General features: G+C 41.1%; 2 protein-coding genes across 2 annotated transcripts; one reads left to right on the forward strand and one right to left on the reverse strand.

Annotated features, from left to right (window-relative positions):
• Window positions 1-6,447: 6,447 nt before the first annotated feature.
• LOC148927584 (GDSL esterase/lipase At5g55050-like) lies at window positions 6,448-7,897 on the reverse strand. Its single transcript, XM_089069764.1, has 5 exons — window positions 7,651-7,897; window positions 7,408-7,553; window positions 7,080-7,301; window positions 6,743-7,004; window positions 6,448-6,671 (listed from the first exon to the last, which is right to left on the reverse strand). The coding sequence occupies exons 1-5, from the start codon at window positions 7,895-7,897 to the stop codon at window positions 6,448-6,450; spliced, it is 1,101 nt and encodes a 366-aa protein (XP_088925890.1).
• A 990-nt stretch (window positions 7,898-8,887) lies between these two features.
• On the forward strand, window positions 8,888-11,962 carry LOC148927585 (uncharacterized). Its single transcript, XM_089069556.1, has 3 exons — window positions 8,888-9,033; window positions 10,771-11,607; window positions 11,703-11,962. Exon 2 carries the CDS (start codon window positions 10,776-10,778, stop codon window positions 11,553-11,555), a length of 780 nt encoding a protein of 259 aa, XP_088925682.1. The 5' UTR covers window positions 8,888-9,033; window positions 10,771-10,775; the 3' UTR covers window positions 11,556-11,607; window positions 11,703-11,962.
• The last annotated feature ends 11,331 nt before the right edge of the window (window positions 11,963-23,293 follow it).

Consider the following 23,293-nt stretch of genomic DNA (forward strand, 5'->3'; position numbering starts at 1 on the left):
ACTTTCAAGAATCGAGTGCCCTACATCGTCCCTGCATGAGAGAAAAATGGTGACAAGTAGTTCTACAGGCTGTAAAATGTTGATATTTTTGTCGGGATAGTTATTGTGCAACATGTCAGTGTTCTTGATCAAATGATGGGTCAAAAATCGTAGAAGAAAACAAGAATTGGTTAACTACCTTATTGAACTGAATTTTGCTCCTATCTATGAGCATCCACAATAGTGGACTAATGCCCGCCCTAGTCGCCGACTAGCGGCTCGAGCAATTTAAGTACTGAGATGCCTATGTACAACTGATCGACTCTCCTAAATTTTGTGCCGGGATGGAGGCTCGCTGGCTGAAGTGGACGAGACTCAATGTCTCTGGCGATTAAGCAGTAGTGCCGAAGTGAACCCCAAATACTAGAGCGTCATCAATAAGATGAAGCGCAATTTGGGGATGAGTGTCAACGACAAGCCCGTCGCCGAGGATGCCGCTAGGTATACTGCTGGGGATGCCGATGCTGCCGGGGATGGCCGAGAGGACTCCAACGAGTGAGACGGGGATGGCTGCATGTTGAAGCTTTGAGAAGGTTTTTTTATTGTTATTATTATTTTTTTTATTGTAGGAGACTTTTTTTATTATTGTACTATGTTTATTATTTTTATTTTATTGAATTATGTTTGCACTTTCTTCTTTTTTCTTTTTCCAATTTTAATTTCGTATTTGTCAATAGGTATTACATCATTATTTTATTCGTTAGACAAAATTGTTGGAAATATATAGGATATATGTTGGAGGAATAATTTAGTTTGGAAGAAATATTTGAGAGGAGGATGGGTGGAATATGTAGGAAATGGTTTAGGAGATGTTTTGATGTGGGGAAGGAAAGAACACTCAATTTCTCAAACTTTCTCAACTTCACAACTTCTCAACTTATACAAAATGTTACAACTCTCCCCTATTTATAGGGATTCACTTCATATTCTAGAATTTTCTATAATATTTTATATCTAGATTTTTTTTCCATAAAAATCTAGATATTTTCCTAACATTCTAGGAAATTCTACTAAAATATCTAAATATTTTAATACATCCTAATTCTAGAGAATTCTACAAAATATCTATAATCTAGAGAATTCTCTTAAAATATCTAGATATTTTAATACCTATTAATATCTAGATAATTCTACTACAAAATCAAGTTTAATTATTTATTCCAACACCCCCCCCCTTAAACTTGATTTGTCATTCCGAGCAACGTCCTGATCTTGATAAAGTCTTCGTACTTGAGGGGCTTTGTGAAAATATCGGCAACTTGATCTTGCGATTTCACATACTCGACTTGGATCTCCTGATTTGCAACGCAGTCTCTGATGTAGTGGTAGCGGGTGTCGATGTGCTTGCTTCGGTTGTGGAACACTGGATTTTTGGATAGCGCAATCGCCGACTTGTTATCCACACAAATAGTTGTTGGCTCCTTTTGTGGCCATCCGAGCTCCGATAATAAACTTCTGAGCCATACTGCATGACAAACACTGAAGGTGGTTGCCACATATTCGGCTTCGCATGTTGATAATGTGACAATGGGCTGCTTCTTAGACATCCAAGTGAAGGCCGTGTCTCCCATGTAAAACACATATCCACTTGTACTCTTTCGGTCATCGTTGTCTCCAGCCCAATCACTATCACTGTAGCCAACAAGTCTATAATCGTTAGTAGCTGAATATAATAGGCCATAGTCGATCGTACCTTTGAGATATCGGAGTATTCTCTTTGCTGCCTTGAAGTGGGTAGTGGTTGGATTCTCCATGTAGCGACTTATGAGTCCTGTAGCGTACAATATATCTTGCCTTGTGCAAGTTAAGTACCGTAGGCTTCCAACCAAGCTCTTGTATAGCGTCGGATCCACCTTTTCTTCTTTATCGTTCTTTGATAGTTTGATCCCGCATTCCACCGGTGTATTGATTGGTTTGCAGTCCTCCATTTTGAACTTCTTCAGGATCTCCTTTGCGTAGTGTTCTTGTGTGATGAATATTCCATCTTTTCGTTGCTTTACCTCCACTCCGAGGTAGTATGCCATCAGCCCGATGTCTGTCATCTCAAATTCTTTAGTCATGGCCTTCTTGAATTCCTCGAACATTTTTGGATTGTTTCCTGTAAAAATGAGATCATCCACATACAAGCACACTATTAAGATATCATTTCCTTTACTTTTCACATAGAGCGCATGCTCATGTCGGCATTTGGTGAAGCCGTTATCTTCAAGATATTTGTCGATCATGGTATTCCACGCTCTCGGTGCTTGCTTTAGCCCATACAAGGCTTTCTTCAACCTCAACACTTTGTCTTCTTGACCTTTCACCACATAACCATCAGGTTGCTTGATGTAGACTTCTTTATCAAGAATCCATTCAAGAAAGTCGACTTAACATCCATTTGATAAATCTTCCATCTATTCTGGGCTGCAAGAGATAGTATTAGTCTAATAGTTTCCAAGCGAGCGACAGGAGCAAATACCTCGTCATAATCGATTCCAGCTCTTTGGCTATATCCTTTTGCGACGAGTCTAGCTTTATATCTTTCAACTTCACCGTTGGAATTCTTCTTGATTTTATACACCCACTTGACTCCAATGGACTTGTGTCCCTTTGGTAGTGACACCAGCTCCCACGTGTCATTTTTCTCGATGGCTTTGATCTCTTCATCCATTGCGACTCGCCAATTTTCACTTGTTGTAGCTTCTTCAAAGCTAACTGGTTCACAATCAGCAAATAGGCAAAGTAAGGTGAGATCTTCTAACCTTTCTGTGTCGTCATACACTCCATCCAAACTTCGTGTGCGTTCTGTGGCTCTTTCATTCAAGAAAGATGGTGGCGAGTCTCTGACAGCTGATGTGGGAGATGTAGGTGGAGTTGTTTGTTCTTGGTGCTCCTCTCCGGTCTGCTCACCTGCTCTTTGCTCTCCAAATGGTGGTATGAAGGTGAAGTCCTTGTCTGAGCCGAAATCCCATACTCCTTCTTCATCGAACTCCACATCTCGGCTAATCATGGTTTTCTGCGAAGTTGGATCATATAACTTATAGCCCTCAGTGTTAGAGTCGTACCCGATGAAGATGAATGGCTTGCTTTTATCATCGAGTTTACTCCTCGTTTGATCCGGTACATGTGCATAAGCTTTGCTCCCGAACACTCTCAAGTGGGCGATCCCTGGTTTTCTCCCGCTCCAAGTTTCTTGAGGAGTCATTCCCCAGACACTTTTTGTTGGAGACCTGTTAGACATGTATACGGCGCACGCCGCTGCTTCTGCCCATAGCTCTTTTGGCAAATTCTTCGTCTTCAGCATACTTCGAGTCATCTCGACGATAGTCCTGTTCTTTCGTTCGGCAACTCCATTCTGCTGGGGGGATCTTGGAACCGTCAATAGCCGCCGAATTCCGTTTTCTTTGCAAAACTCTTGAAACTCCCTAGATGTGAATTCTCCACCTCGGTCGGTTCTCATTGCTTTGATTTGTAGACCGCTTTCTTTCTCGACGGCAGCCTTGAACTTCTTGAATGCGTCAAATGCTTCTGATTTCTGCTTCAAGAAGTATACCCACGTTTTTCTTGAAAAATCATCAATGAAAAGCAGGAAATAGTTATTTTTACCGAGGGAGGTTGGCTTGATTGGTCCACACACGTCTGCATGGATTAACTCCAATGGCTTCTGTGCTCTCGAACTTGACTCCTTTGGGAACGGCTTTCTGAATCGCTTCCCAACTAAGCATCCTTCACAGAGTTAATCGGGGTGCTCGATGGGTGGTAATCCTCGTACCATTTCTTTATTTGATAGCAATTTCAAGCTACCAAAATTTAGGTGCCCAAATCGAAGATGCCATAGCCAAGACTTATCTTTATAACATGCTTGAAGGCGCTTCACCACATCATTTTGAACATTTAATAGAAACATCATATTCTTGGACATTGGCACTTTGACAATTAAATAATTTTTGCCATCTCTTATTGAAAGGCTATAATCTTTCATGTGAATGTTATAACCTTTCTCTAAGAGTTGTCCAAGACTCAATATATTGTTTCTCATATTGGGCACGTAATATACGTTTGAAATAAAATCATGAGCTCCATTTTTTAAACGAATTAGAATCTTGCCTTTTCCTTTAACTGGAATTTTAGATTCATCACCAAAGGAGACGTTGCCACTTACTGATTCATCAAGCTCCACGAACATGCTCCTGTTCCCGCACATATGATTGCTCGCTCCCGTGTCGAGGTACCACATATCATCTTTTCTTCCAGTATCTCCTTTATAAGCTAGAAGAACACAACCATTTTCTTCATTCGTATTCTCCACATAATAGGCCTTCTCTTCAACTTTTGATTTTGTGTCTCTGCACTCGGAAACATAGTGCCCATATCTATGACAATTATAACACTCTATAGAAGATTTATCGTACCTCGACTGTGGATTGCTCCTTCCTCGTCCCATATTTGGGAACTCCTTTCTTTCTTCATTGGTCGAAAAATATCCTCGTCCACGTTCACGTCCACGTCCACGAGCATATCCTCGACCACGACCACGGCCTCGATCTTGTCTTTGTCCACGACCTCTTCCTTGTGGGCCACCACCATTGCTCGAGCTTTCTTCGTTCTCCTTTGGTCTTACTTGCAACTTCAAAAGTTGCTCCACAATTTCTTGTTTCTTCTTTTGTTTCTCCTCATATGCTTGTAGCGAACCCAATAAGTGATCGATGATCATTTCCTCCAAATCTTTTGTTTCTTCTATTGTAACTACTATGTGCTCAAAATTAGGGGTTAGAGAGCGCAATATTTTCTCCATGATTCTAACATCCTCCAATTTTTCACCATTTCTTTTCATTTGATTTGACACCGCCAAGACTCTTGAAAAATAATCCGAAATTGATTCGGACTCTTTCATATGTAAAGATTCAAATTCCCCTCTTAAAGTTTGGAGGCGTACCTTCTTTACTCGCTCCGCACCAACACACGAGATTTGAAGCTTCTTCCACGCTTCTTTGGCGGTGCTTGCACTCGAGATCTTCTCGAAATCGTCGTCCCCTAGAGCTTGGTAGATGAGATAGAGAGCCTTCTTGTCTCTCTTTCTCGCATCTCGCAATCTATCCCTTTGTTGTTGGGATAGATTGGTCTCGTCTTGTGGCTCCTCGTAGCCATTCTCGACGATCTCCCAAACGTCGTGAGCTCCTAATAACGATTTCATCTTGATACTCCAATTATCGAAACTGCTCTTATTGAGCATGGGGACTTGGAACGACGACAAGTTAGCCATACTACAAGTAGGAACTTATGGCTCTGGTACCACTTTATTGGAAATATATAGGATATATGTTGGAGGAATAATTTAGTTTGGAGGAAATATTTGAGAGGAGGATGGGTGGAATAGGTAGGAAATGGTTTAGGAGATGTTTTGATGTGGGGAAGGAAAGAACACTCAATTTCTCAAACTTTCTCAACTTCACAACTTCTCAACTTATACAAAATGTTACAACTCTCCCCTATTTATAGGGATTCACTTCATATTCTAGAATTTTCTATAATATTTTATATCTAGATTTTTTCTCCATAAAAATCTAGATATTTTCCTAACATTCTAGGAAATTCTACTAAAATATATAAATATTTTAATACATCCTAATTCTAGAGAATTCTACAAAATATCTATAATCTAGAGAATTCTCTTAAAATATCTAGATATTTTAATACCTATTAATATCTAGATAATTCTACTACAAAATCAAGTTTAATTATTTATTCCAACAAAAATTACACTATATAATAAAGCCAATGAAATTATAACGGTATTTCCTTAAAATAAATAAATGTAACAAATGGGGGAAAGATAAAAAAGAATTGATCATAAATATGTGGGTCCCCCATGTTGCCAAATAAATTATGCTATACACGTAATTTTATATTTCCTTAGTCCCATTAAATATGTAACATTTGCTTTTCGGCACGGAATTTTATGTAGTGTTATTTTGTGAGTTAATGAAAAGAGAGTAAAGTAAATGAGAAGAAAAAGTAGAGATAGTATTGTTTCCATTTTTAGAAACGTTTCATTTTTAATGAGACAGACCAAAAAGATAAACGTTACATTTCTAATGAGACAGTATATAGTTATGTCCACAAATAGGTGTAATTAATAAACTAATGTAAGGGGGTAAAGGGGCAATAACAATACACAAGAAATATGATCTAATAATAAAATACACAAAATTCATTTCCCCAAATCGTTTCTGCGATAAATGGAAAATGGTAAATTCATTTCAGTTCATCCGTTTGAAGAAATTCTTGAAACATCGATGATAACTCTAATGCTCTCTCACGATACATTCTGCGATATTGTAGTCTGCTTGCTATTAAGTCGAAGAAATGTTGTTATTCTGTCATTTAATCTTGAAAAGTGTAAGAAAAAAACAAAGTTTCTTGATACTAATAGTCCTTAGCCAGCTGAGAAAAGTTAATTGGTGATACATAATTTGGAGGGCCACTGTAGAGTGTCTGTGCAGCAAGAAAGGCTGCTTTCTTGGTAGGATGGAACATATCCCAAAACAAAAACTTGCGTCGGTCTGTGCAGACCATTGCTGTAGAGTTACACGGTGCTTGCGCATTCAGGAGCCCGTTTCCACAGCATGCTGCATCTACATTCTCAAATCCTACAAAACAAGGCAATATAAGCATGTAAGCAAAATTTAAGGCGGCTGATTATGATAAGTTGCTGCATTACCCGAGGCATGTGGATTGTTTATGACATCAATTGACATTTTGTATCCGTTTCCAAGCGAATACTTGAATCCCGGCAGCTCTGAGCTGAGGTGGTTCAGAAGCCCCTCCAGCGCTGAGTGAAATGTCAAGGCGAAGTCATTCTGCATCTCAAAGCAGCCATCGGTTCCGTAGAGTAGTTTCTGCACTAGTCTCTGAGACGGGCAGCACCCCACGGGTGGCACGCTTATAATACCAAACTTTCTTGCTCCGAGCTTGTACAGTTTCTAGTTAAGGAAAAACAACAGAATCAGTATACTAATGAAGGGAGGAACATGAGAATTTCAAGAAATTAAGTTCACCATGATTTGGTCTAAATATGTTGTGATCACAATGGCAATGAAGTTGTCTTTACTCATTGTGTTGTTGGTTTGGAAATACCCAAATATGTCATTGCTCCCTACACTGATGAAGAACATAGATTTCGAAAGCATCGAGTCTGCTGCAGCAGAGCCCAGCTGAAGTGTGAGATTGCTCCTCACTTCAGAGAACTGATTAACCTGCTGTGACAATGGCACGACGCTCTGCACATTGTGGAAAGGGATAAGAAAACCAGACGCATTAGTCCGTTTAACGCCAAATTCAGTTGAAACTACTGCAACAAAACTCAAAGAAAGCAAGAAATCTCACCCCGGATGGACCTGTTATATCAAGAACTCCTGCACCGGCTGATGCAAAGTTGGCGCCTTTCAGAAGATGCTTTCGGAAACGATGAGGATTCAGTGTAAGAAGAAACATGTAGGGAGGTGGGCTCCTCTTTAGGCCAAAGAATTTAGCTGTGAAACAGAATATTGCAAAAAAAATGAATCTGTTTTTTCTACAAAATTTAGGCCAACTAAAAGAGCCTATGTTGTTATGAGTTTTGTCACAAACCTACAAAATCTGCACTGTTGAAGCCATTGCTGAACCTTCCCGTTGGGCGCGATTTGGGGAAGTCAATGCCATAGGGAGGGAAATCAGCTCGGAAAATTGCGTGGGGCAGATACTGGTTCGTCCCAACATCTGCAGTTGAGTCGCCTAGAATGAAAATGGCAGGCGACGCCTCATCAGCCGAGTGAGAGACGACGTTGAGCAAGACAATACAAGCACAAAGGAGTAGAGAAACGTGTGCTTTAGCCATTATGGGTAAAAAATGGTCTAATGTTTTTAGTTTATATAAGAGTGCATGTTTGCATCAGAATCTCATTTCCAGCACAAGAGACAATTGAGGAAAATCAAGAGTTGGCTGGGCGGCTTTTCCAGTATATATTTGAATACTAATATCACCAAAAACAAAAAAAAAAATAGTTTACATTTGAATGAAGTTTATTAGTACATTACAAGACTTGGTCTGCTAAACAAAGTCCTCATGTACGGTGAAAACAAAGAATTCTCGTCTCAAGAAACTGCTACTAATTTGCAAATTCAAGAAGGAAAGAAAGATTTCAAACTTATGTAGAATTTTCTAACCTTGCATTACTTATTTTTTGAAGAGATACAAACAATGAGCCAGTGTTTTAGGCTTTCTTTTTTTACATTACTTATGTAGTATTTTTTAGCCTGTTTTATGAGGTTATACAAATGCATTACAATGTACTAGCTTCTGCTGGCGGCTCGCCCTTAGAGAAGGCCGATCGAGGGAATGGTACTGTCGAGCCCAAAACTCGAACCTAAGGTTCCACAATCCTACATTGTCTAGTGCAACATAGATTGATGTCCAGGACTTGGGATAAACTTGGTGTTTAAACATTTCCAAATATATAAATCCCATATGCTAATATGCAATGCAATAGTTTCAAACACATAAGTCTGATAAGATAAAACACACTGAAGCAGTTCAAACATAGTACAAATAGGGGACGAAATAAAATAAATCATCCAATGAGATAGTTCAAGTAAAGACTATGAATTCAATTATGTTAATGATTGGTTATACAGTATATAGCCATATTTTTTAAAGGAAATGGGCTAGAATTAGATTAATATGGATTAAGTAATTATAGTTGGGCTATAATTATAATAGTCCATAAGCCCAACAATCATGAAACCCTAGTAACTGTTCATCTATATAATGGTTATTTATTCTCCATTGTGGGGATGAGAAATAGCGTAACATTAGAGAGAAAATACGTAAAGATTTGTAGAGAGAATTCCTAGCATTCTTCTACGGAGCAATTGTACCGGGATAATTCCTGCATCGGATTGGATTGCACGTGGACCTCGATAGTAGTGGATTCAACTTGCAGGATTCAATCGAAGAAGAAAACAACACAACAAGTAAGATTTAATTCCGTTGTGTTTTACATGCTCAACTTGCAATATGATTATAAATCTAGATCTGTATTCTTGTATGCAAATTCCGCTGGAGCTTAGGGCTCGATTCATAATTATTTTGTTTGCGAATTATTTGTGGATTAATTGTGATAATGTTACTGGGATAATTTTGAATTCTGGGAATGAACAACGCATGAGAAATTAGATTTCAAGTTGGAATTTTGAAATTAGATTTCAATCAAAATTTGCGAAAATCTTTCTTAAACCCAAAAGTAAAATTAATGTTTTAAAATCAAAAATCTATTTTCAATTTTGTTCATTGAACATGCTGTCATGATTTTATAATGTTTGAAAGGTATTAACTTGATTTTTGAAATCAAAAAAATTTGTTTTTGAAGCAAAACGGGTTTCGGATTATGAAAGAAAATTATGGATTTTAGAAATCCACCTATCTCCATCATATTCACTGGGAATTTAATCGCCATAGAAGGCGTGGCGCTTGGCGTCAGAGGAAGCACGAGGCTCGATCATCTTTCGGACGAGTCTGGCTGTGTTTTCTCATTCCCGACGCTGCTCCATCACCGGCCTCTCCTTAGAGGCGGCGGCTAGTTTTCTGTTGCAAGAAAATCGGAGACTGTGGCTGTTCGTCATCTTGACTCTTGGAGGAGAAGATGAATTAATGGCAGCTGATGGTGGGGGTAGTAGTTAGGTTACGTTACTTTTGGAAATTGGGCTTTGGAAATTTACTTTTGGAACTGGGCCTATATTTAAAGAAATGGTTGGGCCCAATTTTTCATCCATGCGTAACTTAATAATTCCAGTTACATGAAATAATTCATTAGTTAGACTAATGAACTATAGTTTCAGTTATTTATTTATTAATTAGATTGATAAATTTATTTCTATATTAATTTTGAATTAATATAATCCACATTTAATTAGAGAATAAAATTTGATTTTATTTGTTGAGCATTATTTGATATCCTATGTGATAAGCATGCTATTTGATTTATGCTTATTTATTTTAACTATAGTAGTTAGAGACCGTTTTATTGTCTGGGTAGGCGGCGCCCAGTATGTGTAGACCGTGTTATACTATGTCTGGGTAGGCGGCGCCCAGTATTTGTAGTCCGTGTTATACTATGTCTGGGTAGGCGGCGCCCAGTAATTGTTAGAAATTTAATATTGGATATTATATTCACATAACTAGTATCACACTTTTTCCCCATAAAATATAAGTCTTGTTTTTGAAACAAACGCGTCGTCCATCATAATTGTTTGATTTTTCTAGCCTTTTCGATCACGAGTTTTACGCCAAAGCGTTTACTCTAAATCCACAAGGCCTAGGCTCATTCATAGATGCATGGTTGGCATCATGTGATGGGGTTGACTTGCTTAAATTGTTTAGTGAAGCCAAAGCGACCTAAATAGTTTATGGATGCATATTAATTGGATTAATAAACCAAGAATTGCAAAATAGTTGTTGCAATTGGCTTGGAGGCCTACCTTGTAATATTATTGTAGTGATCAGCCAAAGCAGGGGCTGCGATGATATGGACTTGGATCTTGGACCACTAAAATTTATATTTGGTATAAATTCGTATTTTATGTTTGGGGGACATAATATATGTTAAAATTAGTGGGAGCTAATCAATACAATAAACCCTTGTTTGATTAGAGATACAAATGTGATCTTTATATGCTTTTCTAATTTACTTTTCATTGTATTTTTCTGTTCAGATAAAATGTCAAACTTGACTTACAAGTGTTTGATGGAAACACACAAGTTGACTGGGTCAAATTTCACGGATTGGCTCCGTTGTTTGCGCTTGGTGCTAAGGCATGACAAAATTGATTATGTCTTGGACAAACCAATTGGTGTCGTTCCCAGTAAGGAATCTTCTGAGTTTGGTACGTTTGACGCAGCTGCTCATGAGAAACATGTTGAAAATGCAAATGATGCTCAGTGCATCATGCTGTCGTCCATGAGTTTGGAACTTCAAAGACAACATGAGCACATGCTTCCATATGAGATGCTTAAACACTTGGAGAGTTTGTATGCTTCACAAGCTCAAACTATGGAGTATGAGATACTTCGCGATCTCTTCAAGTGCAAGCTTCATGATGGAGGCAAGGTTTCTGAGCATGTGCTGAAAATGATTGGTTTGATTGAGAGGTTAGCATCGATTGGAACGGTGCTCCCCGCAAATGTCTCAATAAACCTAATTTTGCAGTCTCTTCCTAGTAGTTTTGAGAATTTCATTGTGAATTTCAACATGAACAACACGAAGGTTGGGCTGCCAGAGTTGCATAACATGCTTAAGACTTATGAGTCTTCCACTGCTAAGGTCAAATCTGTGCTCATGGTGAGCTCTTCTGCGAAGTCTTCCAAATGGAAGAATAAGCAGCAACAGAAGAAGAAAACATCTAAGGATGTTGTTCTAAAGCCTAAGAGTGGAGGGGTTAAGAAGAAGTCGAAATCATCAAAGGATGAGTGTCTTTTCTGTCATGAGAAGGGACACTAGAAGAGAGACTGCCCAAAATTCAAGGCACAAGGTGCAGAAAGTGGGAGCTCAGGTATGTTTGTCATTGAGATAAATATGTCTATGAATACTTCACAATCTTGGGTATTAGATACAGCTTGTGACTCACACATTTGTAATAATGTGCAGGGTCTAAGTGATTGCAGGAAAGTGAGGCCTGGGGAAGTTGATTTGCGTGTTGGGAATGGAGCAAGAGTTGCTGCCGAATGCGTGGGGACTTACAGATTGGATCTTCCCTCAGGACATAGACTAGAATTGTTCAATTGTTATTTCGTTCCAGTTATTTCTAAGAATATTATTTTCATTCCGATGTTAGACATTGAAGGTTTTTCCTTCCATTTTGCAAACAGCAGATGCTCGTTTTCTTTTAATGGATTGTTTTATGGAAATGCCACTCTTGAAAATGGATTATATATGCTTGAATACAAACGAAACATTCTCAATGTGCAAAACAAAAGACCTAAGCTATGTAATACGAATAATGCAACTTATCTATGGCATTGCAGACTTGGTCATATTAATGAGAAAAGAATAGCAAGATTGAGAAAGTTAGACTCTCTCACTTCATTTGATTTAGAATCATATGGAGCTTGTGAATTTTGTCTCAAAGGAAAAATGACAAGTAAACCATTTTCTGGGAAAGGGGTGCGTGCTAAGGATTTGCTAGAGTTAATTCACACAGATGTGTGTGGACCGTTTCCAACTCAAGCAAGAGGTGGTTATTCGTACTTCATAACTTTTACTGATGATTTATCAAGGTATGGATATGTGTATCTTATGAAACATAAATCTGAGGCCTTCGAGAAATTTAAAGAGTTTAAGTGTGAAGTTGAGAAACAACTTGGGAAAAGTATCAAGGCTCTTCGATCAGATCGAGGAGGGGAATACTTGAACCGAGAATTTCTTGATTACTTGAAGTCACATGGAATCCAGTCAGACTGGACACCTCCTGGTACACCTCAAATGAATGGAGTATCTGAAAGGAGAAATCGAACATTATTAGATATGGTTCGATCCATGATGAGCTTCGCCAGTCTCCCTTTATTCCTATGGGGTCATGCCTTACTAACGACTATTTACATTCTAAATAGGGTTCCCTCTAAATCAGTCGAGAAAACACCATATGAGTTATGGTGTGGCAAGAAAGCAAGTCTTAACCATATCCGGACCTGGGGTTGTCCAGCTTTTGTTAAGAAAATGATGACTGATAAATTGGAAACTAAAAGTGAGAAATGTTATTTTGTGGGATATCCTAAAGAAACTAAAGGATATGAATTCTACTGCCCTGGAGATCACAAGGTGATAATCTCTAGGAATGTGACGTTTCTTGAAGACAATTATATCTTAAAGGAATAAGGTCACAACATTGTAGATCTTGAAGAAATTCAAGAACCACAAGATAACACTGAGGATGAGGTATTGTCAAATGGTTTGAACAATAACTCAGTGGGAGTTTTTGATGATCTATTGGGAGGGGAAATTACTACTAGAGGAGACCTTAGAGGGACTCTCGAAGAACCTCCTCAAGACAATGAGATGCATCAAAGGCAAGATGATGCAATAGTCGCATCACCTCCACCTCAAGAAGATCATGGGGATATTCCTGAATCTTCTCACATACAGAATGAACAGCCTGAACCAGAGCAAAACCAACTCAATAGGCCTAGAAGGACTCGTCGTCCACCTGAGAGACTGAATCTAATGGTTGAGAACCAAGATGATGAAGTTGATTTAGATAACGATGAGCCTAAAACCTATGCCGAGGCGGTGTCAGACACCGATCGAGAGAAGTGGCTTGAAGCCTTGATATCTGAAATGGACTCGATGTACTTCAACTTAGTCTGGGAACTAGTTGACTTGCCAGATGGGGTTTACCCTATAGGCTGCAAATGGATCTTCAAAAAGAAGAGAGATGCAGATGGCAAAGTACAAACCTACAAGGATAGGTTAGTGGCAAAGGGTTATAGTCAGCGCGAAGGCATTGACTATGATGAAACCTTTTCGCCAGTTGCTAAGATCAAGTCCATTAGGATATTACTTGCAATTGCTGCATACTACAATTTTGATATTTGGCAAATGGATGTCAAAACCACATTTCTCAATGGAGAATTAGAAGGCGATGTCTATATGACACAACCTGAAGGTTTTGTATCGAAAGAAAGGCCGAATGCAGTGTGCAAGCTAAAGAAGTCCATTTATGGACTTAAGCAAGCTTCTAGGAGTTGGAATATTTGTTTTGACAGAACAATCAAATCATTTGGTTTTGTCAGAAGCAAAGAGGATCCATGTGTTTATAGTAAACGCGGAAATGGAAACGTCGTATACCTTATCATATATGTTGATGACATCTTGATTATGGAAAGCGATCGTTCCATGATGCAATCCGTGAAAGAGTGATTGTCTAGATCCTTTATGATGAAGGATCTGGGTGATGCTTCCTATATCATTGGAATTAAGATCTATCGAGATAGACCAAATAGGATGTTGGGATTATCACAATCCACTTACATAGACAAGTTGTTAAGGCGCTTCTCAATGGAGAGTTTGATAAGGCTAATTTCATGCATCGGTAATGTGCAAAAAATGTTATAAATTGCTGGGTCTAACACGTTTCCTAAGCCAGGTGTGTGAAGAAAATCGCTAGATCAAGGAAGTAAGGAAGGAGATGGTCTAGCGAAAGAAAAGGACGAAATGAGCAGGTTTTACAAGGAAAATTGGCGTGACGGGGGAGTTTACAGCTGAGGGCAACAAAGTCATTATCAATACCTCGCTGGACCCACTAAAACGCCTATAAATAGAGAGGAGCATGCAGCGTAATGGATATAGTTTTTCACTCTTCTTAGCTCATACATTTTACACACACTTGGGAAACATTCTGGGGGATAATCGTAATAGGGGGGCACTTTCTAGAGATCTCGAGTTTGGTAACACCGTCCCAGTGAGGGCGAAGATACATTTGTTTTAATTTCAGCTGTTTTTTGCTAGTTTTCACCGTCGAACTTCACTTTTGGGAGTCGACTTTGATGTTGATTATGTTTAACTGTTTATCGCTCATGGATCTGAGTTTAGCTTTTAATTTCAAGTTACTTATGCTTAGATCTCTCTACTGTTAGCGTAATTCTTAAATTGCTATGTCGATCTCTGTTTATTTCGTTATTGAGGTGTTTGATGTGGAATTGGGTGACAGATCTGTGGTTGATTGAGTGTTCGGAGCTTAAATTTGTAAATCTGACGTGATGGAGAATTTCTTCTGTTTGGAGTCCGTGTCGGACGCTTGGATCCGGAGTGGATTTAGCGTCTAAAGTTGGTTTTGGCGTGTGAAAGAACAGTAGTGGATAGACTTGTTTTATTTCCTTTGTTTTCTATTTCCCTTCGTCTAGGTATGCAGATCTGTAAGTTCTTCGTGATTTATGCATAGATTTGATTCCAAGTTAGTAGCTCTGTTTTTGATTTGCTCATGTGTTTTTCTCAAGAAGTTTTATGTGAATTTGGTTGTAGAAGACGATGTCACTGTCAGTTAGTACTAGAGTTAGTTATTCTGCCACTTTCCAGTCGTACTCTGCTTTTTCTTAGAGGTGGTCCCATCGTAGAATTATTTCCTAGGTCTAGCTGTTAGGTTAAGTTTCTTTCTAATATTCCCAAGTCAAGTTAATTTTAATTTTTCCTCAACCCAAGAAAATGCGTGGCAGCAGCCAACACCAAAAATACTCCCAAATCCTTGATTACGATTCTTACGCATCCTTCTCTATGGGATCGATCCCTACTTCCCTATACTAGGTTTAGTAAAGTGGTTGAGGGTTTTTGAAGCGGGGAAGTACTTGTGTGTCCGACGATCGGGATTCCACGCAACCTGCGAGTTCCTAGACCAAGTGATCTAGTGGACTTGCTGGATCTGGGGAACCTGCCTTATTTGAACATCGCAACACTGCACACACACCACACTTGTACTGTCTCAACCAAGAACCGGGTAGCTTCAAATGGCGCCGTTGCCGGGGATGGATGGCGTTTGCTGTTATTAAGGATTTGTTGTAAATATTCTAATTTTTGTTATTTTCTTTCTCCCTGACAGTTTATGAAAGCGGGCTTCCAATCTGGAAGTTGGGGAAGTTCATCTGGAGCAGGGAGTGGCCAGTACGAGTGGCGAATCAAGCAATCTACATTTACCATCACTACTAGATCAGGATTGAGAACGGAAGATCCATTCCCGTTCGAGTCAGAAAGTGAAAAGGAGTGGAATTCATCGACAGAGGAAAATCCAGGAACATCAACAGAACCAGAGCAATCCGAGACCGAGGAGGAGAAGGACCCACATATGGCTCATCTACTAGACCCCGATCCGGAAATAGGGTCGCTCACTGCACATCTTGACGGTGAACCCGCTCATGCTATAGTTTCGAATCCACGACGGAGGTCGATCGACATCAAAACAAATGTGCTTGGAGTTCTACCTACTTTCTCTGGGCGTAGGAATGAATGCCCTTATGAATTTCTGAACGAGTTCAGTAAACTATGCAGCATTCAGAAGCGACCCAACGAGGCAACAGAGGAGGACTACCGTCTTCGAGCAATTCCTTTTGCTCTCAAAGGGGAGGCGAACACTTGGCTGCTGAGGCTTCCACCGGATTCGATCAACACGTGGAAGGATTTTAAACTGGAATTTTTGGATTACTTTTTTCCATCTAACAAGACGAATGCCTTGAAGAAGGAGATTCAGGAGTGCACACAAGAATACGATGAGTCCCTAAGTTCTTATTGGTCCCGCTTCAAGGGGCTGCTGGATGCTTGTCCAAACCACAGGATGATAGAAGCGGAGACTTACTATTTGTTCTATGAAGGTGCAAACCCTGAATCAAAGGACTTGATGAACTCCTCGAGCGGGGGAAATTTTACTAAGAACAAAGCAAGTGAAGCCAGGGAAACGCTGGGGAGATTGATTGAGGCAAAGAAGGCCTATGATAACCCGCGAAGCATATTGAGGAGAGGATCAGCTAATGCAGTGATGGATCAAGAAGACAAGAAGGTGGAAGATAGGATCGATAAACTGGAAAAGGCCTTGCTAAGTGCGATCGAGAAATGCAATCCGCATGCCCCAGTGGAAAGTGAGAAATCCCTTGGTCAAGAGGAAAGGCAATTGCAACAATACTACAGCCAACCCTACGAAGGAGAATGCCACGCTCAAGCAAGTTCGATGGGAAGTTGGAATCCCGATGGAAGTTGGAATCAAGGGAGACAGAGGGACGCTCCATGGAGGACTCACCCAAACTTCAGATGGACTGACCATGATCAAAGCCAGCCACCCCCTTGCAGCTCACGAATTTTGCACACCCTCCGGAGAGGCAGTCCAATTGGCCAGGGAAGGGACAAGAAGGACAATTGCAGCTAGGATACAGGAATCAGGATCAAGCTAATTGGGGAAACAAAAATCAAAACAACCCAGGAAACTCCTATGTGCCACCCCACCAAAGGAATAACCAAGGCAATTTTCAGAATTCCCAACAGAACCATCAAGGGAATCAAGGGTCGAGTAACCAATACAACAATCATCAAGGAAATTTTCGATAGAACCAAGGTCAAGGACAAAATTTTGGTCAACCCAACTTCAGACCACAACGGAGTTTGGATGACCTGGTCCATGATTTGGTAAATTCACAGCAGTTCATGCAAGGTAACCTACATTCCAACAATGACATGGTGCACAAGTTACAAGATGCTCAGTCAGAGCAAAAAGCCGCCATGGACATGATGGCAAAACAACTTTTCCAGATCGTAGTATCTTTGAACGAGATGCGAGGGAATGAAGGTAAACTTCCTGCTACCGTCAAACTGCCAGATCGGGCAAATATTAGTCAAATTACTTTGAGATCTGGGCGAGGTTATGAAGGGCCAACGTTGGAAGCCGATGAGGAAGCGCCTATGCAAGCAAAAGAAGGGAAACAAAGTCAGAAATAGCATGAAGGAGGCGCTGAACCAAGGGAGATCATTGTTCAGAGAGACCCCCAGAAGGAAGATTTAGGGGGATCTCTACCTCGACCAAGGGACCCATTCTTCCTAGACCTCGAACCTGAGGAAGTAAGTAAGGAAGGAAACAAGGGAGTTGATGAAACCCAGGCTGGGACATCCACAAATGCAGTAAAGCGAGCAAAACCATTTCCATATCGTGGGGAGGCGAAGAAGAAAAAGGATGATACAGAGGATCTCATGGAGATTTTCAGCAAGTTGGAAATCAACTTGCCATTCTTGCAAGCCTTGAAAATGCCCACCTTCAGTAAGTTCATCAAGGAATTTATTGCAGGGAAAACCAAACTAGATGGGAAGATTGTGATTGGAGAAACTGTGTCTGCTGTGATACAAAAAAGAAGCATGCCCTCAAAATGCACGGACCCAGGTATGTTTACATTACCCATTTCTTTAGGGGATATCAAGGTTGAGCATGCCATGTGTGATCTAGGGGCGTCAATAAATATTTTGCCTCTTTCAATTTATAAAAAGTTAACTGGGGTAAGAATGGTTGATACCAAAGTAGTAATCCAGCTAGCAGATAGAACTTGCATTTGCCCTGAAGGAGTGTTGGAAGATATTATAGTCAGGGTGCATGAGTTTCTATATCCGGCTGATTTTTACGTGATTAAGATGAATGATAATGAGTCTGCTGAGTCCAGTGGGGTACTTTTGGGGAGGCCATTTTTGCGTACGGCTAAGACCATTATCGATGTGTTTGATGGAACAATTTGCTTGGACTATAATGGAGAAAAATACACCTTTAGCATAGATGAGGGGATGAAAAGACCTTTGGATGTTGAGAATATCTATGCTATTGATGTTATTAACCCTTTAGTCCAAGAATATCTTGAGACAGAATTGATACAGGAACAGATTGATAATTCGGAGTTGAGCCATTCGATTGACAAAGAAGTTGTGGGATGGTGTGCAGCAGTGAACACAGAGGAATTAACAGATGAAGAGCTCATGGAGGCCATAATGGAATTCTGCAGGAACCCGGAATCAGCTAGGTCCAAGGGATCGGCTTATGTGGCCAGTTTGGAAAAATCCCCTGGGTTAGGGAAAGAGACTTCACCGGAAAATTCAGAAAAAAATCCCTTGCCCCAGGAGACAAATGGGACGAAAAAAGAGCTGAAAACACTTCCACCAGGCCTTAAGTACGCTTACTTGGAGAAGGACGAGACATTTCCAGTAATAGTCAACAGCAACTTGACCAAGGAACAGGAGAAGGAGTTGCTAGAGGTCATTAAAAGGAACAAGAAGGCAATAGGATGGACTCTCTCAGATTTGGTGGGAATAAGTCCAGATCTTTGCATGCACCACATCGGTTTGGAAGAAAGTGCAAAGGCTCATCGAGACGCACAACGGAAACTGAACCCAAACATGCGAGAGGAAGTCTTGAAGGAGGTATTGAAGTTGCTTGCTCTAGGAATCATTTATTCCATTCCTGACAGTGAGTGGGTCAGTCCTGTCCATATGGTGCCAAAGAAGTCTGGGATACAAGTCATCAAAAATGAGAAGAATGAATTGGTACCCACCAGATTAGTGACAGGGTGGAGGATGTGCATCGACTACAGGAAGTTGAATGAAGCCACAAAGAAGGATCATTTTCCTTTGCCTTTCATTGATCAGATGCTGGAAAGATTGGCAGGCAAACAGTATTTTTGTTTCCTTGACGGATACAGCGGATATTTCCAAATCTACGTTAATCCGGAGGATCAAGAGAAGACCACTTTTACGTGCCCTTTTGGTACATATGCATACCGAAGAATGCCGTTTGGATTGTGTAATGCACCGGGGACTTTTCAACGATGTATGATGAGCATTTTTTCGGATCTGTTGGAAGTATGCATTGAGATATTCATGGACGATTTCACCGTCTACGGGAACTCATTTGATGCTTGTTTAGCCAGCCTTGATCTAGTGTTGCAGAGATGTCAGGAAAAGCATTTAGTGTTGAACTTCGAGAAGTGCCACTTCCTGGTGACTGAAGGCATTGTCCTAGGTCACGTGGTTTCTGAGAGGGATATCCAGGTAGACAAGGCGAAGGTGGATGTGATATCAAAATTACCATACCCTACGAATCAAAAATAGGTGAGAGGTTTCCTAGGCCATGCAGGGTTCTATAGGAGGTTCATAAAGGATTTTGCAAAAATCGCGCAACCACTCACTCGGTTGTTACAAAATGATGTTGAATTCGTCTTTGACGAAGGATGTGAGAGGGCGTTCCAGCTGCTTAAGGACAGGTTAGTATCAGCACCAATAATCAGGGCACCAGACTGGAACCATCCTTTCGAGATAATGTGTGATGCGAGCGATTTCGCTGTGGGAGCTGTCTTAGGACAAAAAATTGATGGAAAAAGCTACGTGATCTTCTATACTTCCAAAACACTAAATCAAGCTCAGAAGAATTATGACACCACGGAGAAGGAAATGTTAGCCATTGTGTATGCCTTTGAAAAATTCCGACCCTACCTTCTTGGGTCAAGGGTTATAGTCTTCATGGATCACGCAGCAATAAAGTACTTACTGGCTAAGAAGGAGTTGAAGCCAAGGTTAATCCGTTGGGTGTTACTTTTACAAGAATTTGATTGGGAAGTACGAGATAAAAGAGGAACGGAGAATAGGGTAGCAGATCATTTGAGCAGAATCTTCCAAGGAGAGACAGAAGAGGCTATACTCGATGCCTTTCCCGAGGAACATTTGTACCTTTTGGAGAAATTTCCTAGACCACCTAACTGGGAAGCAGTTTTGGCTCTGACCGGTCTAGGGGAATCAGATAAAGGGAAGCACACGCTGAATGCAGAACCATGGTTTGCTGATCTAGCCAAATACTTGGTCACAGGAGAAATGCCGGTTTCAGAGGAAGTTTCCCGGGCCCAGGGGATGAAGATTAGAAGCGAATCCAAATTTTATTTTTGGGATGATCCTTACCTGTGGAAGATGTGCTCAGATCAAGTGATTAGGCGCTGCATTCCCGAATGGGAACAAAGGGATGTATTAAATCATTGCCACGCGTTAGCATGTGGAGGCCACTTTGGGCCAAGGAAAACAGCGAGGAAGGTTCTAGACAACGGATTTTATTGGCCAACATTGAATAAGGATACTTTCGAATTCTGCCAGTGTTGTGAGAGATGCCAACAGACAGGGGGAATTTCAAGGAGAGATGAGATGCCTCTGAGCCCAGTGATCGTGTGCGAAATTTTTGATGTATGGGGAATGGACTTTATGGGACCGTTTCCGTCATCGTGTGGGAATACCTACATATTTGTTGCAGTGGATTATGTATCTAAGTGGATAGAAGCCAAGGCCACCACAACTTGCGAATCAAAGGAGGTGGCGAAATTTCTCAAGGATAACATTTTCAACAGATACGGGGTTCCTAGAGCAATCATCTCAGACCAAGGAACACATTTCTGTAATCGCACAATCGAGGCTTTGATGAAGAAATATGATGTACACCATCGAGTGTCAACTCCTTACCATCCTCAGTCTAATGGCCAGGCAGAGATTTCTAATCGCGAGATCAAGGCGATATTGGAGAAAACAGTTAATCCGTCAAGGAAAGACTGGAGCAAAAGACTCGGGGACGCATTGTGGGCCTACAGAACTGCTTTTAAAACACCTATTGGAATGTCACCCTACAAACTTGTGTTTGGTAAGATGTGTCACTTGCCTGTAGGAATTGAACACAAGGCATACTGGGCAGTGAAGGAAATGAACATGAAGCCGATAGCATGCGAAGAAGAGAGGAAGTTGCAATTGCAAGAGTTGGAGGAACTTCGGCTGGAGTCGTTAGAATCTGCCATGTGGTACAAAGAAAGAACGAAATTATGGCACGATAAAAACCTTCGGGTCAAGGAACTTCATGTGGGACAGAAAGTGCTCCTTTTTCAGTCTCGGCTTAAGCTCATGCCAGGGAAACTGAAGTCTAAATGGATTGGCCCATACACCATCGTTGGCATCCGAGCAAATGGAGCAGTAGAGATCCAGGGAAGTGCTCCAAACTCTGTTCCTTTCCTTGTAAATGGTCATAGAGTGAAGGTCTATAGGGATAATTCTGAGTTGTGTGTTGTGGACGAGATTCCACTACACACACTCCCTATTATTGCCTAAAAAGGACGAGGGTAAATTCCGATGATATTCCTGGGTCAAGGGGTAAGTTAATAATTTTGGAAATTCACAACTGACCCAGGGAATCTCGGAAATACAACATGTAAATAGTTTAAACATTATCTAAAAAAATAAATAAAAAAAAATGTGTATTTATGTGTATGTAATTTCGAAGCACCAGACTCCTAGGGGAACTCGTATTGTATGTCCTAACCTAAGACCCAGGGGTCTGAAATCTTCAAATTTTATTTTTGTAGGGCATGGTCGAGGGGATTCGCCAGGAGAGCCCCTGAAGGAAGGAGTCAAGGAGGGAAAGGATATTTTGAATTTCAAATTCTGGCCGATAATTATGGGAGATGTACGGTTGCTTACATCACGCCTGCAACCACACCATCTTTTCACCAGAAAAGGCAACCGTCGTCCTTCTCTCTCCATCATTCCTCACTAGAAACAATTTTAGTTTGCTCTTCCTTCTCTCTTCATTCACTTCTCTCTCTAACAGACAGACGAAACCCTAACAACAAATTGCCCAGTTCTTTTCGTTTACTTTTTCGTTTTCTTTTTCAGATCTAAACCGATGGATTCTACCAAGGGAACTGAGTATGACCCCACTTTGTTGGCCGAATTGACACAGAAGGTGGGAAGCGTAGAGAAAGCGAAGGAGGTGTACGCCCTATTCGCCGCCAGTCTGATGTCGTCTGCGCCGACTGTACCGCCACTGCCAATTCCGGCGGATTCGGCCGCGACACCGGCAAGTCTCTCTGAAACAAAATCGCAAGTCGCAGAACCGCCGCATGCAAAGGCCGTTTCGCAAGTAGCGGAGAGGGAGGAGGCTTTACACCGGCAATCGGAGGACGGTGAACAGACGCTTGCCGAGACCTTGGAGGAGACAGAAGGTAAAGTACCGGAGAACCCTAATTTTGAGGGTAGGGAAATGTTTGAGGGGGAAACCCCTATTGCTGATGAAATTCGTGAGGGGGAAACCCCGGTTTCTGTTAATATTGCTGAGGGGGAGACCCCTGTGTTTGAGAAGGCTGCTGAGGGGGAGACCCCTATGTTTGAAACAATTACTGAGGGGGAAACCCCTACTTTGGAGAGAATCGCTGAGGGGGAAACCCCTATTACAAGAGATGTCAGGGGGGAGAACCCCATCTATATCGAGGGGGCAACCCCAATGTTGATCGGAGAAGGGGAAACCCCAGACAACCTGTTGGCGGAGTCGGATCTACATTCGACGGAGGTACCGGAGCTCGAGGAAGGGCTGAATTTGATCGTAGACCTGGTTGATGACCAGGAAACAAGTGAGCCCAAGATTGATGAAAGGGCCGAAAGGAGGCGCACCAGGAGAAGCCTCCTTGACGAAGTTGATGACTTCATACCTGAGGCGACAGAGACAGAGGCGCGCTTGGCCAAGGAAAGAGCAAGAAAAGGAAAGGCGCCGGCGACTGCATCTACCCGGTCAAGGAAAGCTCCCTCCGTCCAGGAGGTCGAGGAGACCCTTTCCCCTGAGACCGAGGAAACCCTTGTCGACGAGCACGAGGAGCCCATCCCTGAGCCAAGCTATAACTCTGAGGAGGTTGAGGAAGAGCCAATTCCCGGACGCCCCG

This window comes from Salvia hispanica, chromosome 4 (assembly GCF_029641045.1).
Source record: "Salvia hispanica isolate PSC_SH4W2 chromosome 4, Shi_PSC_v1, whole genome shotgun sequence".
NCBI classification, from domain to species: Eukaryota; Viridiplantae; Streptophyta; class Magnoliopsida; order Lamiales; family Lamiaceae; genus Salvia; species Salvia hispanica.